Source organism: Coregonus lavaretus (genome assembly GCF_964263955.1).
Source record: "Coregonus lavaretus genome assembly, chromosome: 14".
Classification (NCBI taxonomy): Eukaryota; Metazoa; Chordata; class Actinopteri; order Salmoniformes; family Salmonidae; genus Coregonus; species Coregonus lavaretus.
Genome location: NC_140001.1, coordinates 45,206,112 through 45,227,586, shown reverse-complemented (window position 1 = coordinate 45,227,586; position 21,475 = coordinate 45,206,112). Strand labels below are relative to the sequence as shown.

General features: G+C 43.6%; 1 protein-coding gene across 2 annotated transcripts in view; it reads right to left on the bottom strand.

The window, feature by feature from the left end:
• Positions 1–1,480: 1,480 nt before the first annotated feature.
• Positions 1,481–21,475, bottom strand: part of LOC311141938 (metal cation symporter ZIP14-like) — a 28,718-nt gene continuing 8,723 nt past the window's right edge. For both annotated transcript variants that reach the window (XM_084177454.1, XM_084177455.1), the window contains exons 4-10: positions 19,706–19,883; positions 13,600–13,769; positions 12,026–12,148; positions 9,057–9,224; positions 8,736–8,958; positions 3,454–3,638; positions 1,481–2,312 (exon numbers count right to left, since the gene is read on the bottom strand). In XM_084177454.1, coding sequence (XP_084033580.1) covers positions 2,160–2,312; positions 3,454–3,638; positions 8,736–8,958; positions 9,057–9,224; positions 12,026–12,148; positions 13,600–13,769; positions 19,706–19,883 — 1,200 coding nt within the window. In that variant the 3' untranslated portion in view covers positions 1,481–2,159. The remainder of the gene's footprint in view (positions 2,313–3,453; positions 3,639–8,735; positions 8,959–9,056; positions 9,225–12,025; positions 12,149–13,599; positions 13,770–19,705; positions 19,884–21,475) is intronic.

Sequence of the window (21,475 nt, the reverse complement as noted above, 5' to 3'; positions counted from 1 at the left end):
TATGCTCATGCAGGACACCAAGGGGTGCACATTTTGTTTTTTGCCCTAGCACTACACAGCTGATTCAAATAATAAACTAATCATCAAGCTTTGATAATCATAAATCAGCTGTGTAGTGTTGGGGCAAAAACCAAAACGTGCACCCTTTGGGGTCCTGAGGACAGAGTTTGGGAAACGCTGTGCTAAATGGTACAATAAATTCTCTCCAATCAAGAAACAACCCTAAAATATATTGTATGAATGAGAAAGCCTACAAACCAAAATAACTTTAGTCCTGTATCTCTATGATCCTGATCTTACAGTTTCGCTGTTGTCATAACATATTTAAGTTATACACATAAGGTATAATACCAGATGGACACCCTGATGACAAATCCTATCAACCATAACCCTTTAATAACAGTTAAAACTCATATAACCCTATAGCAACTGTCAGAACTGTTATAATCATATAACAACTGTTATAATGGTTATAACCCTTAAACAACTGTTACAATCTGTTGCAACAGTGTCCTGAACACTGCACCAATACAATATAGTACTTCATAACTCAATCATCTAATCAACCATCGACATTGTAGAAGCTGCTTAACAATTGTTATCCACTACAGGTTAAAAAAAAGTAAGTCTTACAGATTAAACCATGAGGTTAGGCCTAGCTACATGAATTACACACTCACTTCACTGTGGGAGTGAGACCGTCTTCTATAGGGTATTGGATAAGGACACAAACAGTCAGGCCACATCTTAAGTGTACCTATCGTTCTGATTCTTGCTTTTCATCATAACAAATAATAAAACAATACACGTTATGAAATGTAATACATCTCAATGTGATAACAGTATGGGTAAGGAATGGAGGATTGCATTAATACAGTTTCAAGAGTAGTAGAAAAATCGAGTCAGTGACATATGAAGGGCATTCTGGTGCCGCCATAGTCCATCACACCTAGGCTTTGTCCAAAATGGCACCCTATTCCCTACAGTGCACTAGTTTTAGGTTTTACAGAAAAGTAGTGTACTATATAAGGAGCTATTTCGGACACATCTTAGTAGAGAACAATGTCAGAACTGAGAAAAAACCAGGACAGAAAGCTAAATCAGCACGTTCTTTACGCAGGTCACACTTTGTAAGAAAAACAAGCCCTTCACCATGAATAGGTCTATATGTACATATTTGGTTGTTAAAATTCACACATTTCGAGTGTTGTTGTGGTGTTTTTGTCTGGTTCCTTGTCAAGTAAAAAAATAACACGTCTAAGTCCCGTGTGGCTCAGTTGGTAGAGCATGGCGCTTGCAACGCCAGGGTTGTGGGTTCGTTTCACACGGGGGACCAATACGAGAAAATGTATGAGTCACTCTGGATAAGAGTGTTTGCTAAATGACTAAAATGTAAATATAAGTACTGTATCACAGAAAGACACATCCTCAGTCCCTTGTTGGGGAAAATATTTAGTTTCCAGTTGATTTTTTTTTTTTTGGTATGGAATGAAAAAAAGGGTTTGCACTCTGAAAATGGATAAAGGAAAAAGTCCAAGGATGTCTACAACACAACTGCTTTTACCTGATTGTGCTGCTGAGGCCACCGTAGTTTGGCTCCTGGGCACACAGAGGCATATGGGTAATATAAATATGCTATGTCCCCGTCGGAGTCCCTGGACCCTCGGGTGCTCAAAAGGTCCCAGTCAAGGCTCATCGTCCACATCCAAAACAACCAATGAGAGAAGGACATGATCTCCATGACAACAGCAGTCTGTTTAGAGCCAAAATGGCCTCTCAGTAGTCTGAGGAACGAGGAACTGTTTGATTGATTAACAGGGTTGTTGTCCGTGGGTCAGAGAAGGCCCAAGAGAGATGAAGGAGAGAAGGTACCCATGCCAGTGTACTAGTAGCTACTGCATATGGGAACAGCATAAAAAAGTGTTTTCATAACTTAAGCCTTATAGGGTGCGTTCCTGCCACACTAGAACCAAAGCCCCGGGTCTCTAAAGTCCTGAGGGAGTATAAAGAGCCAAACAGGGCCTGAGAGGAAGAGATGGAGCCTGGGGAGGGAGGACCGGGCGTTCCCTTTCAGCCCCAAAGGGCATTTCCAGGTCCGGTTCCAGTTGTAACCGGTTTGATTTGGTTTAAACCGGTTAGGTCCAGTAGAAGTCCTAATGCTAGTCCATGGTGATTGCTCCAGAGTAGGTGGTGAGCAGCAGCATGATGGCAAAGCCGGTTAGGAGGCCGGCGTTCTGGATGGCGAAGGTCAGGAAGAAGCTGCTGCCCCCAGCCTCCTCCTCCTCACGACTCACCTCATTCATCTCTGGGAACTACGGAGAGTGAGAGGGGGAGAGAGAGAGAGAGAGAGAGAGAGGGGTAGAGAGGAACGGAGAGCAAGAAGGAGGGAGAGAGAGTGGAAAGGGAGAAAAAGCAGGTCAGTTCCTCAAACAGAGCTATATACTGGATGAATGAATGGTACTTTTTGCTCTATATCAAATCCATCCCCATATCCACCAATCTCTCAACTTTGTTGGCGTGACAGGCAGGGGGAGGGGCTTGGTGTGTGTGTGTGTAAACCAGAGGAAGAGGCGAAGCGAGAGGTTTCACTCTCACTAAAATCTGTCCAAAATAAGGCCAATGCGTTTCTATGGGCTTATTTTGGACCTAAGCAACGACTCCCATTGCTAGGGCAGAGACGTGCATCTCATCATTATATACAGATCTCTGGTGTAAATGGGAGAACATCCCTGGTCATCCCTACTGACTCTGATCTGGCAGACTCACTAAACACCAATGGTACGTTTTGTAAATGATGTCTGAGTGTTGGAGCGTGCCCCTGGCTATCCGTAAATGTAAAAAAATAAGAAAAAATTGTGCCATCTGGTTTGCTTAATATAAGGAATGTGAAATTATTCATACTTCTACTTTTGATACTTAAGTATATTTTAGGAATTACATTTACTTATGATACTTAAGTATATTTAAAACCAAATACTTTTAGACTTTTACTCAAGTAGTATTTTACTGGGTGACTTTCACTTTTACTTCAGTCATTTTCTATTAAGGTATCTTTACTTTTACTCAAGTATGACAATTGGGTACTTTTTCCACCACTGCTATTTTAACAAAATATAACAATAGCCTAATTGTCAACCCAAAATGCATGACAATCACTGGACTAGGTTGCACATAAAAATATTTTGAGTCACAAAGATGAAACAACTTAGTTCTTGAATACCATCTCAGTAGTCTATTGCACTTTTTAATAAAGCACTGTGAATGACTTTCTAACATGATACAAATTTGTTTTATTGTGTGACACCGCCCAAAAAACTGGTGAACCAAATCATGGCCTGGTGCCACCAACTGAATAACTTAAAATGACACCAGTGCCACAAAAATGTTAGTCTAGAGCCCAGCCAGTGGATACACACAGACACACACACACGTTCATCCCATCCCAGGACGTACCATGTCTGCCAGGGCAATGTAGAGGAACATGCCCCCTGCCAGTGCAAAGATCCATTGAGGTGAGAAGCTGTTTCCTGCCAGGATGCCAAAGCCCATGCCCAGGTAGCAGCAGCAGGCAGACAGGAAGTTGAAGAACAGAGCCTGCTGGATACTCATCCCAGCATTTAACAAGATCACAAAGTCACCTGAAGGAGGGAGGGAGGGAGGGGGGAGAGAGAGAAACATAGATACTTATTGCTTCGAAAGGTGGATTCACATAAGCCCAGTTAGAGGCCAAAACATTATCCATCAAATAAAAAAGTGTGCTTTGGGAGTGGTGGGTGTTTTTAGATAATTATTTTTGGTGGGGGACTGACCTAGCCCTACAACTCACACAAAATTCCTCCGCTGCTCTGTCGTTCGTTAAATACTTTAGTCTCAGACTGCCATCATTTAAGTTGTTTGTGTTGACGAGGGGCATTGTACAAAAGGGGCAAGGGGCGTTGTACAAAAAGTCAGTGATTAGATCGTCTCTAACCAATCAGAGTATCAAAGCCAATTACACATTTTCATACTGCCGCTTCACCCACGTGTTATAGCTCTGGCCCAACCCATCAGTTTCTGAACCAATCAGATAGCCTCGAATGTGTTCGCATTTGGTGATGGGTCGGGTAGGTACTGAGATCCAGACTCATAGCAGAGAAGAAACTTGTGGGCGTAGTGTAGCGTTTGGTCGGAGCAAGGAGTGTCCCATTTATTTTAATATAAGTGGAGGTGAAAGTATGTACAGTGCATTCGGAAAGTATTCAGACCGCTTGACCTTTTCCACATTGTTACGTTACAGCCTTATTCTAAAATTGATTGAATCGTTTTTTTTCCTCATCCATCTACACACAATACCCCATAAAGACAAAGCAAAAACAGGTTTTTAGAAATATTACATTTACATACAGTGAGCTCCATAATTCATTGGACAGTGACCTTTGTTTTGTTATTTTGGTTCTGTACTCTAGCACTTTGAGTTTAAAAGGATACAATGACAAATGAGGGTGAAGTGCAGACTGTCAGCTTTAATTTGGAGGGTATTTTCATACATATCGGATTAACCGTTTAGAAATTATAGAAGCTTTTGTACATGGTCCCCCCCCCATTTTCGGGCATCAAAAAACATTGGACAGTTTAACATAATGTAGAATAAAGTAATCATTGTTAATATTTGGTCGCATATCCTTTGCATGCAATGACTGCTTGAAGTCTACGATGCATCAACGTCACCAGACGCTGGGTATCTTCCCTGGTGATGCTCTGCCAGGCCTGTACTGCAGCCATCTTCAGTTCCTGCTTGTTTCGGGGACTTATTGCCTTCAGTCTCCTCTTCAGCATGTAAAATGCATGTTCAATTGGATTCAGATCCAGTGATTGACTCGGCCAGTAAAGGATTTTCCACTTCTTGGCCATTAAAAACCCCTTCGTTGCTCTAGCAGTATGTTTAGGGTCATTGTTGCATGATGAAGTGCCGTCCAATGAGTTTGGAGGCATTTGGTTTTATCTGAGCAGATAAAATATTTCTGTAGACTTCAGAATTCATTGTTCTACTTCTGTCTGCAGTCACATCATCGATGAAGACAAGTGAGCCTGTTCCACTGGCAGCCATACAGGCCCAAGCCATAACACCCCCTCCACCATGTTTCACGGATGAGGTGGTATGCTTTGGATCATGGGCATTTCTTTTTTTTCTCCACACTTTCCTCTTTCCATCACTCTGGTACATGTTCATCTTTGTCTCATCTGTCCACAATACGTTTTTCCAGAACTCTTGGGGCTCTTTTAGGTGCTTTTTAGCAAACTGTAATCTCGCCTTTCTGTTCTTCAGGCTTATCAGTGGTTTGCATCTTACATTTTAGTCATTTAGCAGACGCTCTTATCCAGAGTGACTTACAGGAGCAATTAGGGTTAAGTGCCTTGCTCAAGGGCACATCGACAGATTTGTTCACCTAGTCGGCTCGGGGATTAGAACCAGCGACCTTTCGGTTACTGGCACTACGCTCTTAACCACTAAGCTACCTGCCGCTTGTAGTGTACCCTCTGTAGTCCTGCTGGTGTAGTCTTCTACGTATGGTAGACTTTGACACATCTACACCTGCATCCAGGAGAGTGTTTTTGATCTGTTGGGCTGTTGTCAGGGGGGTTTTCTTCACCATAGAGAGTATTCTCCGGTCAACCACTACAGTGGTCTTCCTCGGTCTACCGGGTCTTTTGACATAATTGAGTTCACCGGTTGTTTTTTTCTTGTTAATGATGAACCAAACTGTTGACTTGGGCATGGTCTCAAGTCTCAAGTCTTCTTGGGTATGACGCTACAAGCTTGGCACACCTGTATTTGAGGAGTTTCTCCCATTCTTCTCTGCAGATCCTCTCAAGCTCTGTCAGGTTGGATGGGGAGCATCGCTGCACAGCTATTTTCAGGTCTCTCCAGAGATGTACAATCGGGTTCAAGTCCGGGCTCTGGCTGGGCCGCTCAAGGACATTCAGAGGCATGTCCCGAAGCCACTCCTGCGTTGACTTGGCTGTGTGCTTAGGGTGGTTGTCCTGTTGGAAGGTTAACCTTTGCCGCAGTCTGAGGTTCTGAATGCTCTGGAGCAGGTTTTCATCAAGGATCTCTCTGTACTTTGCTCCGTTCATCTTTCCCTCGATCCTGACTAGTCTCCCAGTCTCTGCCGCTGAAAAACATCCCCACAGCATGATGCCGCCACCACCATGCTTCACCGTAGGGATGGTGCCAGGTTTCCTCCAGACGTGACGCTTGGCATTCAGGCCAAAGAGTTCAATCTTAGTTTCATCAGACCAGAGGATATTGTTTCTCATGGTCAGAGTCTTTAGGGCTGTCATGTGCTTTTTACTGAGGAGTGGCTTCCGTCTGGCCACTCTACCATAAAGGCCTGATTGGTGGAGTGCTGCAGAGATGGCTGTCCTTCTGGAAGGTTCTCCCATCTCCACAGAGGAACTATGGAGCTCTGTCAGATTGACAATCGGGTTCTTGGTCGCCTCCCTGACCAAGGCCCTTCTCCCCCGATTGCTCAGTTTGGCTGGGCGGCCAGCTCTAGGAAGAGTCTTGGTGGTTCCAAACTTCTTCCATTTAAGAATGATGGAGGCCACTGTGTTCTTGGGGACCGTCAATGCTGCAGACATTTTTTGGTACCCTTCCCCATATCTGTGCCTCAACACAATCCTGTCTCGGAGCTCTACGGACAATTCCTTTGACGTCATGGCTTGGTTTTTGCTCTGACATCCACGTTCAACTGTGGGACCTTATAAAGCCACGTGTGTGCCTTTTCAAATCATGTCTAATCAATTTAATTTTCCACAGGTGGCCTCCAATGAAGTTGTAGAAACATCTCAAGGATGATCAATGGAAACAGGATGCACCTGAGCTCAATTTCGAGTCTCATAGCAAAGGGTCTGAATACTTATGGAAATGTGATGTCAGTTGTTTTTTAACGTGATTTTGCTTTGTCATTATGGGGTATTGTGTGTAGATTGATGAGGGGAAAAAACTATTGAATCCATTTTAGAATACGGCTGTAACATAACAAAATGTGGAAAAAGTCAAGGGGTCTGAATACTTTCCGAATGCACTGTATATACAGTGGGGAGAACAAGTATTTGATACACTGCCGATTTTGCAGGTTTTCCTACTTACAAAGCATGTAGAGGTCTGTAATTTTTATCATAGGTACACTTCAACTGTGAGAGACAGAATCTATTTTAAAAAATCCAGAAAATCACATTGTATGATTTTTAAGTAATTAATTTGCATTTTATTGCATGACATAAGTATTTGATACATCAGAAAAGCAGAACTTAATATTTGGTACAGAAACCTTTGTTTGCAATTACAGAGATCATACGTTTCCTGTAGGTCTTGACCAGGTTTGCACACACTGCAGCAGGGATTTTGGCCATACAGACCTTCTCCAGATCCTTCAGGTTTCGGGGCTGTCGCTGGGCAATACGGACTTTCAGCTCCCTCCAAAGATTTTCTATTGGGTTCAGGTCTGGAGACTGGCTAGGCCACTCCAGGACCTTGAGATGCTTCTTACGGAGCCACTCCTTAGTTGCCCTGGCTGTGTGTTTCGGGTCGTTGTCATGCTGGAAGACCCAGCCACGACCCATCTTCAATGCTCTTACTGAGTGAAGGAGGTTGTTGGCCAAGATCTCGCGATACATGGCCCCATCCATCCTCCCCTCAATACGGTGCAGTCGTCCTGTCCCCTTTGCAGAAAAGCATCCCCAAAGAATGATGTTTCTATCTCCATGCTTCACGGTTGGGATGGTGTTCTTGGGGTTGTACTCATCCTTCTTCTTCCTCCAAACACGGCGAGTGGAGTTTAGACCAAAAAGCTCTATTTTTGTCTCATCAGACCACATGACCTTCTCCCATTCCTCCTCTGGATCATCCAGATGGTCATTGGGAAACTTCAGACGGGCCTGGACATGCGCTGGCTTGAGCAGGGGGACCTTGCGTACGCTGCAGGATTTTAATCCATGACGGCGTAGTGTGTTACTAATGGTTTTCTTTGAGACTGTGGTCCCAGCTCTCTTCAGGTCATTGACCAGGTCCTGCCGTGTAGTTCTGGGCTGATCCCTCACCTTCCTCATGATCATTGATGCCCCACGAGGTAAGATCTTGCATGGAGCCCCAGACCGAGGGTGATTGACGTCATCTTGAACTTCTTCCATTTTCTAATAATTGCGCCAACAGTTGTTGCCTTCTCACCAAGCTGCTTGCCTATTGTCCTGTAGCCCATCCCAGCCTTGTGCAGGTCTACAATTTTATCCCTAATGTCCTTACACAGCTCTCTGGTCTTGGCCATTGTGGAGAGGTTGGAGTCTGTTTGATTGAGTGTGTGGACAGGTGTCTTTTATACAGGTAACGAGTTCAAACAGGTGCAGTTAATACAGGTAATGAGTGGAGAACAGGAGGGCTTCTTAAAGAAAAACGAACAGGTCTGTGAGAGCCGAAATTCTTACTGGTTGGTAGGTGATCAAATACTTATGTCATGCAATAAAATGCAAATTAATTACTTAAAAATCATACAATGTGATTTTCTGGATTTTCATTTTAGATTCTGTCTCTCACAGTTGAAGTGTACCTATGATAAAAATTACAGACCTCTACATGCTTTGTAAGTAGGAAAACCTGCAAAATCGGCAGTGTATCAAATACTTGTTCTCCCCACTGTATATATAACCATATATTCTCTAATTTCTGTGGATTTGAAACTTAGGCTGTGTGAACTCACCTAGCTCATGGGGGAACTCCTCACAGAGTATGGCCACAGAGGTGCTGATGCCCTGGAACGTTGAGGCAGTGAATGAAGCTCCAATGGCCAGGCCGTCGATGAAGTTATGTAGCCCGTCACTCAGCGTGATCATCCAGGCCAGCGTGCCAATGTCAGAATACGCTGTACCCTTTAGCCAATAGCAGCCTCCTCTGCTGTTCCCTCCGCCCAGGCTCTGAGAGTCCTGTTGGAGAGGAGGAGAGGTGTGAGGAATGGAGGGAGGGAGAGTGGAAGGGTGAGAAAGTGTGTGTATGACAGTGAGTGTGTGCGCCTCTCTTTTACCGGTGGGGTGAGTGCGGGGGTGAGCTTGCGGTCCCCCTCTCCTCCGACCACCCTGGGCAGGTTAAGCCCTGCCTCTCCCTCCTGCTGCAACTTTTCGGTCACGCCATCCTCCATGTCTCTGTTGGCTGCAGCATACAGCTGCTCTGAGGCTGGGAAGTGGCTGTGGCCCTGTCAAGTCACATATGAAGAGTATTTCTTACCAGGATTTAGAAAGCATAGTATATTCCTGAATTAACAATGTTGTTAACACAGCAGACCAGTGTTACTCCTGACCATGTTATTACTCCTGAACATGTTAGAGCATTAGGCCCACACTAGCTGTACAATCTGGCCATCAGGTCCAAACCATGTTTCAAAGCTGTACTATGCTGAATGTCCACTAGGTGGAAGCATCACCTCAAACAATGACAACTTGTGACCTGAAAGGCAGATGGTCATACAGTACAATACATTAAATAAACAGACATCTTATCCAACACTACTGCAAAGATCAAATAATTGATTGATGCTAACATAGCTAAGCTAACTATTCACTGATGCTAACATAGAGCTAAGCTAACTTCCGGGACCTTCCCTGGGCTACAGAGGCAGGTCGTGTGTTCGTAGTACAATGTGCTTAAACATCTCTACCTTCTCAACTTATGCCATTTTCCATCCTAAACTATGTGAAGCATCTCTCTACTTGTGTAGGAGGTAGGTCTTAGGCATGTACAATAGCGGAGAGTGGGGTAAGTTGAGCCAAAGGGTTAGTTGTGCCACCCCTTGTTTCTAGGAAACCATATACAAAATGAATCATTGAAGGGTAAGTGATATTGAACAGAGATCTGAATGTAGGCATACATTTAAGATATAGAATATACCACACACACATTTCATTAATAAAATTTTGACCTACCAGCACAATCACCCGTTTACCTCAAGGCAGCTCAATTTACCCTATCCCCATGCTCAACTTACCCCATACCCGGGGTAAATTCTGCCAAGAGACCACTTTTTTTTGGTCAAGCTGTTTACAAAACTGTTATGTTTACATTAATTTCCAGGGATACACAACATCCTGAAAAACACTATATAAAAGTATGTGGACACCCCTTCAAATTAGTGGATTCGGCTATTTCAGCCACACCCGTTGCTGACAGGTGTATAAAATTGAGCACACAGCCATGCAATCGCCATAGTCAAACATTGGCAGTAGAATGGCCTTACTGAAAAGCTCAGTGACATTCAACGTGGCATCGTCATAGGATCGTCACATTTAAGATATAGAATATACCACACACACATTTCATTAATACAATTTTGACCTACCAGCACAATCACCCGTTTACCTCAAGGCAGCTCAATTTACCCTATCCCCATGCTCAACTTACCCCATACCTGGGGTAAATTCTGCCAAGAGACCACTTTTTTTTGGTCAAGCTGTTTACAAAACTGTTATGTTTACATTAATTTCCAGGGATACACAACATCCTGAAAAACACTATATAAAAGTATGTGGACACCCCTTCAAATTAGTGGATTCGGCTATTTCAGCCACACCCGTTGCTGACAGGTGTATAAAATTGAGCACACAGCCATGCAATCGCCATAGTCAAACATTGGCAGTAGAATGGCCTTACTGAAAAGCTCAGTGACATTCAACGTGGCATCGTCATAGGATGCCACATTTCCAACAAGTCAGTTCGTCGAATTTCTGCCCTGCTAGAGCTGCCCCGGTCAACTGTAAGTGCTGTTATTGTGAAGTGGAAACGTCTAGGAGCAACAACGGCTCAGCCACGGAGTGGTAGGCCACACAAGCTCACAGAACTGGGCCTTGAACGCTGAAGCGTGTAGCGCGTAAAAATGGTCTGTCCTCTGTTGCAACACTCACTACCGAGGTCCAAACTGCCTCTAGAAGCAACGTCAGCACAATAACTGTTTGTTGGGAGATTCAGGAAATGGGTTTCCATAGCCGAGCAGCCGCACACAAGCCTAAGATCACCATGCGCAATGCCAAGCGTCGGCTGAAGTGGTGTAAAGCTCGCCGCCATTGGACTCTGAGGAAACGCGTTCTCTGGAGTGATGAATCACACTTCATGCCAGGAGAACGCTACCTGCCCCAATGCATAGTGCCAGCAATGTTCAGGTGTCCACATACTTTTGGTCATGTAGTGTAGTATAGAAATAGAATGAGTAGAACAGGCTTGCATTCTAGTTTTGTGTTGTATGAACATATGGTAATATTTATAGGGCCCATAACTGCCTGAGGAGTTCTGAGGTGAGCGGTTACTGTTCAGACAGTTACTGTAAACCAACACCCGGGCCCCCAGCTAGACAGACAGGACAAACCGGCCATGGCTGTGAAATCCTTGATTGAGTATACAGATATGATTTTCCCATGAAAATATATACTGTATCACCTCTCCACTCCATCTAAGAGCTGATGCTTATCTGTGTGTTGAGTCCTGGTTGAGACTAGTGGATGTTTATGAGCCTATTATAAAGCCACACCACAGAACAGTTTCTCTCAACCTAGTCTTCTTGGAAGTTGGAATACCAGTAATTTCAAATTTTTTATTCCAACACCAGCACACCTGATTCAACTAGTCAATGGGTTTATGATAAATTGACTAGATTATGCGCGAATATATCATACAAAGCCAGTCCCGTGGAAGATAATGCATGTACAGTACATAAAACGGAACAGACAATAACTTTTCCGGTTTCTGATCAATCCCATTGGGTTCACATATAAGCTGCAGAGGAAACACTGTCAATGTGTTTGCACCGGGGAAACAAATTTAATGTTTTTGTAAACATGACAAATTATACCCCTTAAAACCTTTCACAAAGGATACGGTGAAAGAAATTACACTTTTTATGTTTGTCTTCCTTGTGAATTTTTCAGTAAGCTACCTTGCTGCAAAGCAAATACCATCAACTGTGGTTGTGTGGCAATTACTGGATCATGAATATCATTGTCGACTCACCTTATTCTTCGGTTTGAGCAGCATCTTGAGGACCTTCTCAGTGAAGAAGAAGAGGTAGAACCCTCCAAACACCACTGTAGACTTGGACACATAGTTGTCCACCATGGGGTCAAAGCCAAATGCCTAGTAGGATGAGACACAGTTAACTAAAGCCTAGGGCAGTAGAGACCAAGTTAGACCTAACTAAAGCATAGGAGGGCAATAGAAACACAGTTAACTAAAGCCTAGGGCAGTAGAGACACAGAGGCATCTGTCTATTTGATAATAACAGGGTACCACATTTGACTGTTAAAGGGTTTGTGTAAAAATATGTCATTGCTTTGACTGAACTAAGTATCTAAGAGTATCACTTACATGTAGCTTATGGCTTAGCCGCGGGAAGTCGTTTGGGGGTGGGGGGGCTGAGAATTATTTAGTCGATGGGGGGGGGCTCTAAAAATGTTTGCCCACACTACTGACGGATATATCGGTCCGCTAATACAGGACTAGTAAAGGCCAGTGCACTATTTTGTTCAGGGGGCAGCACCCTCAGCATCCCTACTTCCTGCAGCTATAGCTTATGGCTCAGTCATGATTCAGCAAAACTGAAGCTGAACATGTAAATTATGGGGAGTGAATGAATGGCTATCGTTTTACTCTATGTCAAGGTATTTGTATGCACAAGCCTCTGAATTACTATATGTACAGTATGTGCTTAGTTGTGTATGAATCATTGGCATTGGGAATCCTTCACTGTCAGAATATTGAAAAACAATCGGTAATACAGGTAACTGCCAAAATAAAGGCAACACCAACATAAAGTGTCTTAATAGGGTGTTGCCAGAACAGCTTCAATGCACCTTGGCATATATTCTACAAGTGTGTGGAACTCTATTGGAGGGATGTGACACCATTCTTCCATGAGAAATTCCATCATTTGGTGTTTTGTTGATGGTGGTGGTGGAAAACACCGTCTCAGGCGCCACTTCAGAATCTCCCATTATTTACATTTTTACATTTTAGTCATTTAGCAGACGCTCTTATCCAGAGCGACTTACAGGAGCAATTAGGGTTAAGTGCCTTGCTCAAGGGCACATCGACAGATTTTTCACCTAGTCGGCTCGGGGATTAGAACCAGCGACCTTTCGGTTACTGGCACAACGCTTTTAACCACTAAGCTACCTGCCACCCCATTATTGTTCAATTGTGTTGAGATCTGGTGACTGAGACGGCCATGGCATATGGTTTACATCGTTTTCATGCTCATCAAACCATTCAGTGACCACTCGTGTCCTGTGGATGGGGGCATCCTATGGGGGAATAGCCACGGTGGCTATTCCCCCATAGGATGCCCCCATCCACAGGGCACTAATGGGGGGGGGCAATAAAGTGATATACTGTTGATAGTTAACCTAACACATTTCTTTTAAGTTGGTCTATGGGCCAGGCGAAACTGTAATCCACACCATTTACTTTTGGCCTCCGTTTCAAATTTGAGGACTGCTTGAAAAGGGGAACACCAATGAGGTAGAAAAGCACAATGATACTGTGACAAGTAGTGTACTACAAAGGGAACAGCATGCCATTCACACTACCTCTGGGATGAGCTGAAACAGGGCGTTGGAGTAGAGGGTGCCAATGGCCAGGGCTATGAAGTAGAGGAGCAGGCGCTTGTAAAAGGTTTTCCTCATGAAGGGGACCACACTGGCCCCAACCAGCGAACACAGAGAGATGAGGGTCACACACAGGAACCCATAACCCCAAACTGACCACGACCAGAGGAGGGAGAGAAAGAGAGAGAGAGAGAGAGAGAGAGAGGACCAAAGAGGAGGAGAGGAAAAAAGGACAAAGGGGAAAATAAATTGAAAATTAACGTCATGAAATCATTAAAGATATTGTTTTTTCCCCCACTGCAGAAGAAACCTGAGGATAACATCAGTGGATTTCACCCCGAAGGAAAGAATCAGATCACCCACAACAGTGCTTTTCCCAAACAACCGGAAGTGCCCAATCAATGGGCATTAACTGTCCATTCACAGACCTGTGTGTGTTTGAGATCACTATGAGATAAACATTCCCGTGCATTAGGACAAATAGCTGTATGATTAGGAAACACCATGATTTGTTTCCCATCAGATCAGTGTTCCGACCCCAAACACTGCCTGTGATTAAGAGGAGGGGGATATAATTAGGGAGCAATTATGTCATCAGAGATCAGAGCAGCAGCATCCTCAGGCCATTCTGATGTAGTCAGGCTGGGAATGGAATCACTGGTGCGTTGAGCTGGAGCACAATGCAGGAGGATATTAGGGAGTACGCAATGCAAGAGCGATCAGATAAACCAGGGGAAAGACAGGGATGCTAGACACACACACATACAACACACACACACACACACACACACACACTCAACACACACACATACACACACAGGGCTGGGTGATATGGCCAAATACTACAATATTTTCCTCATTTTTGACTGTATTTGATGTTTTTTTAAAATAATAAAGTCCTAAATATGCTTTGTGAGTAGGGCATGGCCCTAGGGTGGCAACAAATACATTTTAAGATGGTTTTAAAAATGGGGCTCTCTCTCTCTTCTGACTGTTTTATACTATTCAATCAAACTTCAACCCAAAATAATTTTCTGCATTTCCTTCACTCATTTGTCAAACATTTGTTTTGACAAATGCCCCTGCTGAATCACAGCAGACACGCTGCCTGAACAGGAAAGGGGAGCTAGAAACAGCCTTTATTTTCTCTCTGAGCAGTTACATATCAACTAAGTCAGTGTTTCCCAACTCCAGTCCTCGAGTACCTCCAGCAGTACACATATTTGTTGTAGCCATGGACAAGCACACCGGATTCAACTTATCAACTAATCATCAAGCCCATGATGAGTTGAATCAGGTGAGTTTGTTAGGGGGCAACAACAAAAATGTGTGCTGTTGAGGGTCCTCGAGGACTGGAGTTAGGAAACACTGAAAGTCAAGGGGCTTTATAAAAGGGCACCACCACCTTAACCCATTACTCTTCATTACTTTTTAATGCCTTACTATTATGGTTATTTTTTTACACACAATTCGCCAATAGTACTTTGAGAAAGAAAGTTGCAGGACATTGGGAGCAGCAAATGCCCACTTGGCCTGGTTTCACTGAGGTGAGGTTAGAGAGATACTGTGTGTGCTCTACAACCAGTCTCTCTGCCTGTCAGCTTCTCAGTCAGCCAGCCAGGCTCTCAGCCAATCAGCTAGGCTTTCAGCCAGCCAGTCACTCAGCCAGCCAGCCTCTCAGCCAGCAGCCAGCCAGACAGCTCTCTCCAAGGAGAACCAGTCTCACAGATGGCCTATATACACTAAGTGTACAAAACATAAAGAACACCTGCGCTTTCCATGACATAGACTGACCAGGTGAATGCTATGATCCCTTATTAATGTCACTTGTTAAATCCACTTCAATCAGAGTAGATGAAGGGTAGGAGACAGGTTAAAGAAGGATTTTGAAGCCTTGAGAGAATTGAGACATGGATTGTGTGTGTGTGCCATTCAGAGGGGAAGGGGCAAGACAAAATATTTAAGTGCCTTTGAACAGGGTATGGTAGTAGGTGCCAGGCGCACACCGGTTTGTGTCAAGAACTGCAACGCTGTTGTGAAACACTTTCGACACCTTGTAGAGTCAATGCCTCGACGAATTGAGTCTGTTCTGAGTGTAAAGATGGGGTATACTCAGTATTTATTCCCCAGCTAGCAGAGTGTAGAGAAGACAGCTTAACCAAACATCACCCTGTGTATCAGACTCACACAAAGACAACAGAGAGAACACAGAGAAAACAATCAATCCAGAATTCCACTGGCAGAGAATCACTGAGGCAACCATAGAGTCAAAGTCTCTGAAGTTTTGGTTGAACAGGACGATTCCCAAGGTGCTTATTACAACCCCAGGAAGGAAGAGAGGGAGGGAGGAGAGAGAACGAAAAGGAAATGCCCAAAGGGAGGTGAAGAAGTGAGTGTGTGCTTGGTCGGTGGTGCATTGTTGTTTTGTTGAGGCCCTCTTTACTTCATCGAACAAGTATGGGCGAATGACAAAGGGGATACAGTATGTGGAGGAATGTCAGGAGAGGACCCTGGAGTGGGCCATTACCCCAGTAAGGTATGGAGCCCCAGGCAGGTTTTTCTTAAGAGGACCTTTGAGGGGATAGGGGAGTATGTGGAGAGAGTGAGGGGATGGGTGTTGTCTTTTTTGGGACTTTTTCAATAGGGGATGAATGGACAGTGCATCTCTGGCAGGAGCTGGAACACGTCGGTGGAGTAGAGAGAGTTCAGATGGAGAGGGCGATGAAATAGACTAGTCCCCGGCACATGTGACACGCCATTATGATGGGAACCAGGAACACACCGGGGAGGGAGAATGCACTGACCAGGGTCACACTCAGAATAGAGAAACCCCACACTGTGATGGGAGGAGGAGAACACAAACATCACAGAGGGATAAAAGGAGGGTGAGGAGGTTTGAAATGAACATTAACACACACATGCTGTTTGTTTCTGTATTATGAGAGTTTATGAACATATGATAATTACTCTGTTTGCTGTGACACAATGATCAGAAATGATTATGACTGCATGAGGAGTAATGCTCATATGAAGAACAGAGAGGACGGGAAACAATTAAGTCATATATATGAAGGGTATGAGGGGGAGCGATATCCCAAGGTGGTATCATAAGCACTTGTGGAAAGGGAGTGGGGACCAGTGACACTGTGATGGGTGCAGTCGACATTGCGGTGGTCAAACCTGCTGAGCATAAAACTCCTGTAATGTTTGATAAAGGAACAGTTATGGTTACTTTCATTTCTGATCATTTCAGCTCACAGAAAGCACCTGTACCCTATGAGAAAGGTTTGGTTGTGGTGTGGACTGCTGAAGTGACACAGGCTCTGTAAGAAGAGTGTTCTAGAAAACAAAGACTGCATTGTAAACACTTGGAAATAATTTGTCCATCCCACATCCTTTTCTGGAAGAGAGGTATTACTGAGAACTACATCCTGGACACTGTGGTTAGAACATAACATTCGCATTTGAATCATTTAGTAGATGCTCTTATCTAGAATGGCTTACAATTAGTGCATTTCAAAATAGGTAAAACAACCATATAACATATTAACTTAAATCACAGACAGTCCTTAGCATAGTAGTGTCACCTGTAAAGAACAGGGAAACATTTTAAAGGACCAAACCCTACACATCGGACCGACATCACTCTGCACCAACTGCAGACAGCATCCCAGCAGCAGCAGCGCAGTTAGTACCTTGGTGACATTGCAACACCTCAGCCCGAGTCACGGCTAGCCAAATACCCTGTCCTAGTCCTGGGATAAGATATTATTAGAAATCTTGAAAATATTTTAGCTGTGATTGATTGAGCTTGCCTGGCAAAATAGAGCCAATGGAATAGTTTCAAAAGTTCAAGCCAGACCATCTAGCACTCCAGGCAGGCGCAAGCTAACGCTCAAAGAGTTAAAATACTATTTGAACCCAGGTCTACGCACTGCCCAGACTCTGCCAAAACTGGGGAGAGAGCTCCAGGCATTAGTGGAAGATGAGAGTGAAAATATATCTCTGGGCCAAAACAGATCTTATATCAATGCTTCTCCTGCCAGATATGGAATTAGGACACAGAGGGGGGACAAATATCATCAATACCACAACAGTGAGAGCTTGTGAAACATCTTCTTAGAAGATTTCATTTGGAGTTAGGTATCGAGTTAGCGTTGGTATACTCTAGACTCGAGAGTATGTGTTGAACAGACACTAACATTATGAATCACTATATGCGATTCAGTGTGCGGTGATGCGTTGGGATGACCACACCACCCTCTGGAGAGCCCTGCAGTTGTGGACGGTGCAATTGCCATACCAGGCCACATTTCTTCAGCCTCCTGAATTTCTTGCGGCTTTTTCACCACACTGTCTGTGTGGATGGACCATTTCAGGTTGTCAGTGATGTGCAGAATTTTTTGAAACAAGTAATTTTTTTCATTTCACTTCACCAATTTGGACTATTTTGTGTATGTTCATTACATTTTAGTCATTTAGCAGACGCTCTTATCCAGACAAAAATCAATTAAAAATTACAGGTTGTAATGCAACAAAATAGGAAAAACACCAAGGAGGATTAATGCTTTTGCAAGGCACTATATATATATATATATATATATATATATATATATATATATATATATATATATATATATAGCCCCGTGTAGCTCAGTTGGTAGAGCATGGCGTTTGCAACGCCAGGGTTGTGGGTTCGTTTCCCACGGGGGGGCAGTATGAAAATGTATGCACTCACTTAACTGTAAGTCGCTCTGGATAAGAGCATCTGCTAAATGACTCAAATGTAAAATGTATTGTTTGCCAAAAAAATATATAATTTAAATTAAATAAAAACTAAATTTTGAATCAGTTCATAAACCATGTGCCATGGAATAGGTACATCAAAAATCTCTTCCCAACTATTTTGCAACCTGTATGGTGCAGCTGTAAATTATTTGGTCCTTAAATGAAACTGGTATCCTTTTTTATTTATCACAGTTTTCTTTAACCATGTTTGGTCTTTAATACAGGGCCGACAGATAAGTTCCCTACCTTCTCTCCTTCAACTCCATTTTTGCAGTAATGCTGCAATCAGTAATTTTGGATAGAGCAGATTTTTCCATATATTTTTGTAAAAAGGAAAACTACACCCAAACCACTCATCCCTTTAATTTACAGTCAGTGACTCTCATCCCCTCCTCCAGACCATCTCTGGAGACCTTTCCCCATTCCTCACTTCCCTCATCAACTCATCCCTGACCACTTGCTTCATCCCCTCTGACTTCAAAATGGCCCGAGTCCCTCCCCTCAAGAAACCAACACTCGACTCCTCTGACGTCAAAAACCACAGACCGGTATCAAATTATTTCCAAAACACTTGAGCGTGCTGTCTTTGACCAACTCTCTCAGAACGATCTTCTTGACCCTAACCAGTCAGGCTTCAAGACTGGTCACTCAACAGAGACTGCTCTTCTGTGTTATGGAGGCTCTATGCACTGCCAAAGCTTAATCTCTATCCTCTGTTCTCATCCTCCTAGATCTATCTGCCTTCGACACCGTGAACAATCAGATCCTCCTCTCCACCCTCTCAGGGCTGGACGTCTCAGGCTCTGCATACTCTTGGATTGCATCCTACCTGACAGGCCGCTCCTACCAGGTGACGTGGAGAGGAGGGCTGCTACGGGAGGACATCTCCCACTCAGCCCAGTCCAAGCTCCCAATGGTGGAGCCAGAGTCCCTGCCCATCTTCCGAAAACTTCTGAAACCCTACCTCTTCAAAGAGTATCTTAAATAATAATGATCTGGCCTTAATGGCCATGTACTCTTATAATCTTCACCTGGCACAGCAAGAAGAGGACTGGCCACCCCTCAGAGCCTGGTTCCTCTCTAGGTTTCTTCCTAGGTTCCTGCCTTTCTAGGGAGTTTTTCCTAGCCAGGGTGCATCTACATGTGCATTTCTTGCTCTTTGGGGTTTTAGGCTGGGTTTCTATATACGCACTTTGTGGCTGGTGCTGATGTAAAAAGGGCTTTATAAATAATTTTGATTGATTTTTGTATTGATATAGAAAATGTATTATGAATACTGAGTATAAGTTTAGAGGCTCACCTTCAGCAGCAGTGGGTTTGGAAGGCAGGTCTATGATAAGCTCCTCCCCTTTCTCCTCCCCACAGGCGCCGGCGTCCAATTGCTGCAGCATGGTGGGGCAGAGCTCCTGTAAGCCACGCCCATCCAGATGAGACTGCTCGCTTATACTGTACACCGCCAGAGTGTCTGCAGGTAAGCACTGTGGAGGGAAACATACAGTCAGTCAGTCAGTCACTGAGGGGATTTAATCATCTGGCACGGAGTTTGCATTGGGTGAAAAGTGATTGCATTAGTTTTGAAACAGGGCTGCCTCCCCCCCGAGCGTGAGCCAGGTGTCCCGTTCTGCTCAAAACAAAAGTGACTTCTGCTCAAAATAAAAGTGACGTAGCCTAGGCTAGATGAAGCACTTGGAATAATGAGTAGGCTTTTGTGTTTTCACATGCAAAAGTGATTCCTTTTGATAAAAATGCTTTATCTGCCTTTCCAATGAAAACTTGTTAGAACATTTTATTATACACTGAGTGTACAAACCATTAGGAACACCTGGTCTTTCCATGACAGACTGACCAGGTGAATCCATGGGAAAGTATTGATCCCTTATTGATGTCACCTGTTAAATCCACTTAAATCAGTGTAGATTAAAGGATTTTTAAGCCACTTTTGCCCATTCACGTCACGGGCCATAGACTGGTGCACCATGGCTCAGGTTAATAGAACTCCCTCAGTGACACACACACACATTCGCACATACACACCAGACCTGGGTTCAAATACACGTGTATTTGAGTATCTGGTATTTAAAATACTTTTTCTGTGTGTTTGAGTATTTTTCAAATACACAGCCCAAAGCAAGTACTAATATTTAAGTATTTGAATGGTTATTTGTAAATAAAAATAAAAAATAACAAAAGAGTCTCCCAAACTGTATTCAAATACTTACCGGTATTTCAAATACCCGGGTTAAATGCATGGAAATGTAATTGAGTCAGTGTATTTGAGTATTTTCAAATACTTTCCAAGTGTATTTCCAAATACTGTACATTCAAATGTCTTGGGTGTAATAGTGGACAACCAACTGATCTGGAAGGAAAATTCAAAAAATCCAAATCCAGACTGTACTTTTTAAGATGCTTAGATCTTTTAATGTCTGTGACAAAATGCCATTGTGTGTTGCACAAGGAATTTAGCCAAAGAGGACTTAAACAAGCTTGACAAAATCATAAAGAAAGCCAGTGCTACAATTGGTTGTCTAGTCCATCACTGAGAAGGAGTGTTATCCAGGGGGAATCTGTTCGCCATCATCATCTTGTTTCTCTGTGCTGTGTGTGGAGGCAAACTGGTTGGACTGATCCAACTCCCCACACTCCCCCCCCCCCCCTTGTCTCTTCAAATAAAATATATCCAAATAGGCTGACTTACTTTAAATGCATGTGAAAGTAATTTAGATATTTGAAATAGTATTTGAACCCAGGTCTGCACACACACACACACACACACACACACACAGCAGAAAAAGAATCCTCAACCAGCCCCAGCAGACACCAGTCATTTTCTATCTGATAAGGAACATTATGTTTTCCCTTCAAGGAAAACTAAACAGATCAAGTTATCCATGATGGAGCCGGTCCATGTAAGGTTCCATGCCTGAGCACACAAACTCTGGACCAAAGGTAAACAGTCATTCCCTTAACTCAGTGGCATGAGGAACGGAGCACAGGACACACACACACACAATAGCATTTCCTATCTTTGTTTATCCTCTACAACATGAAGACGCAACTGAACTTTGCG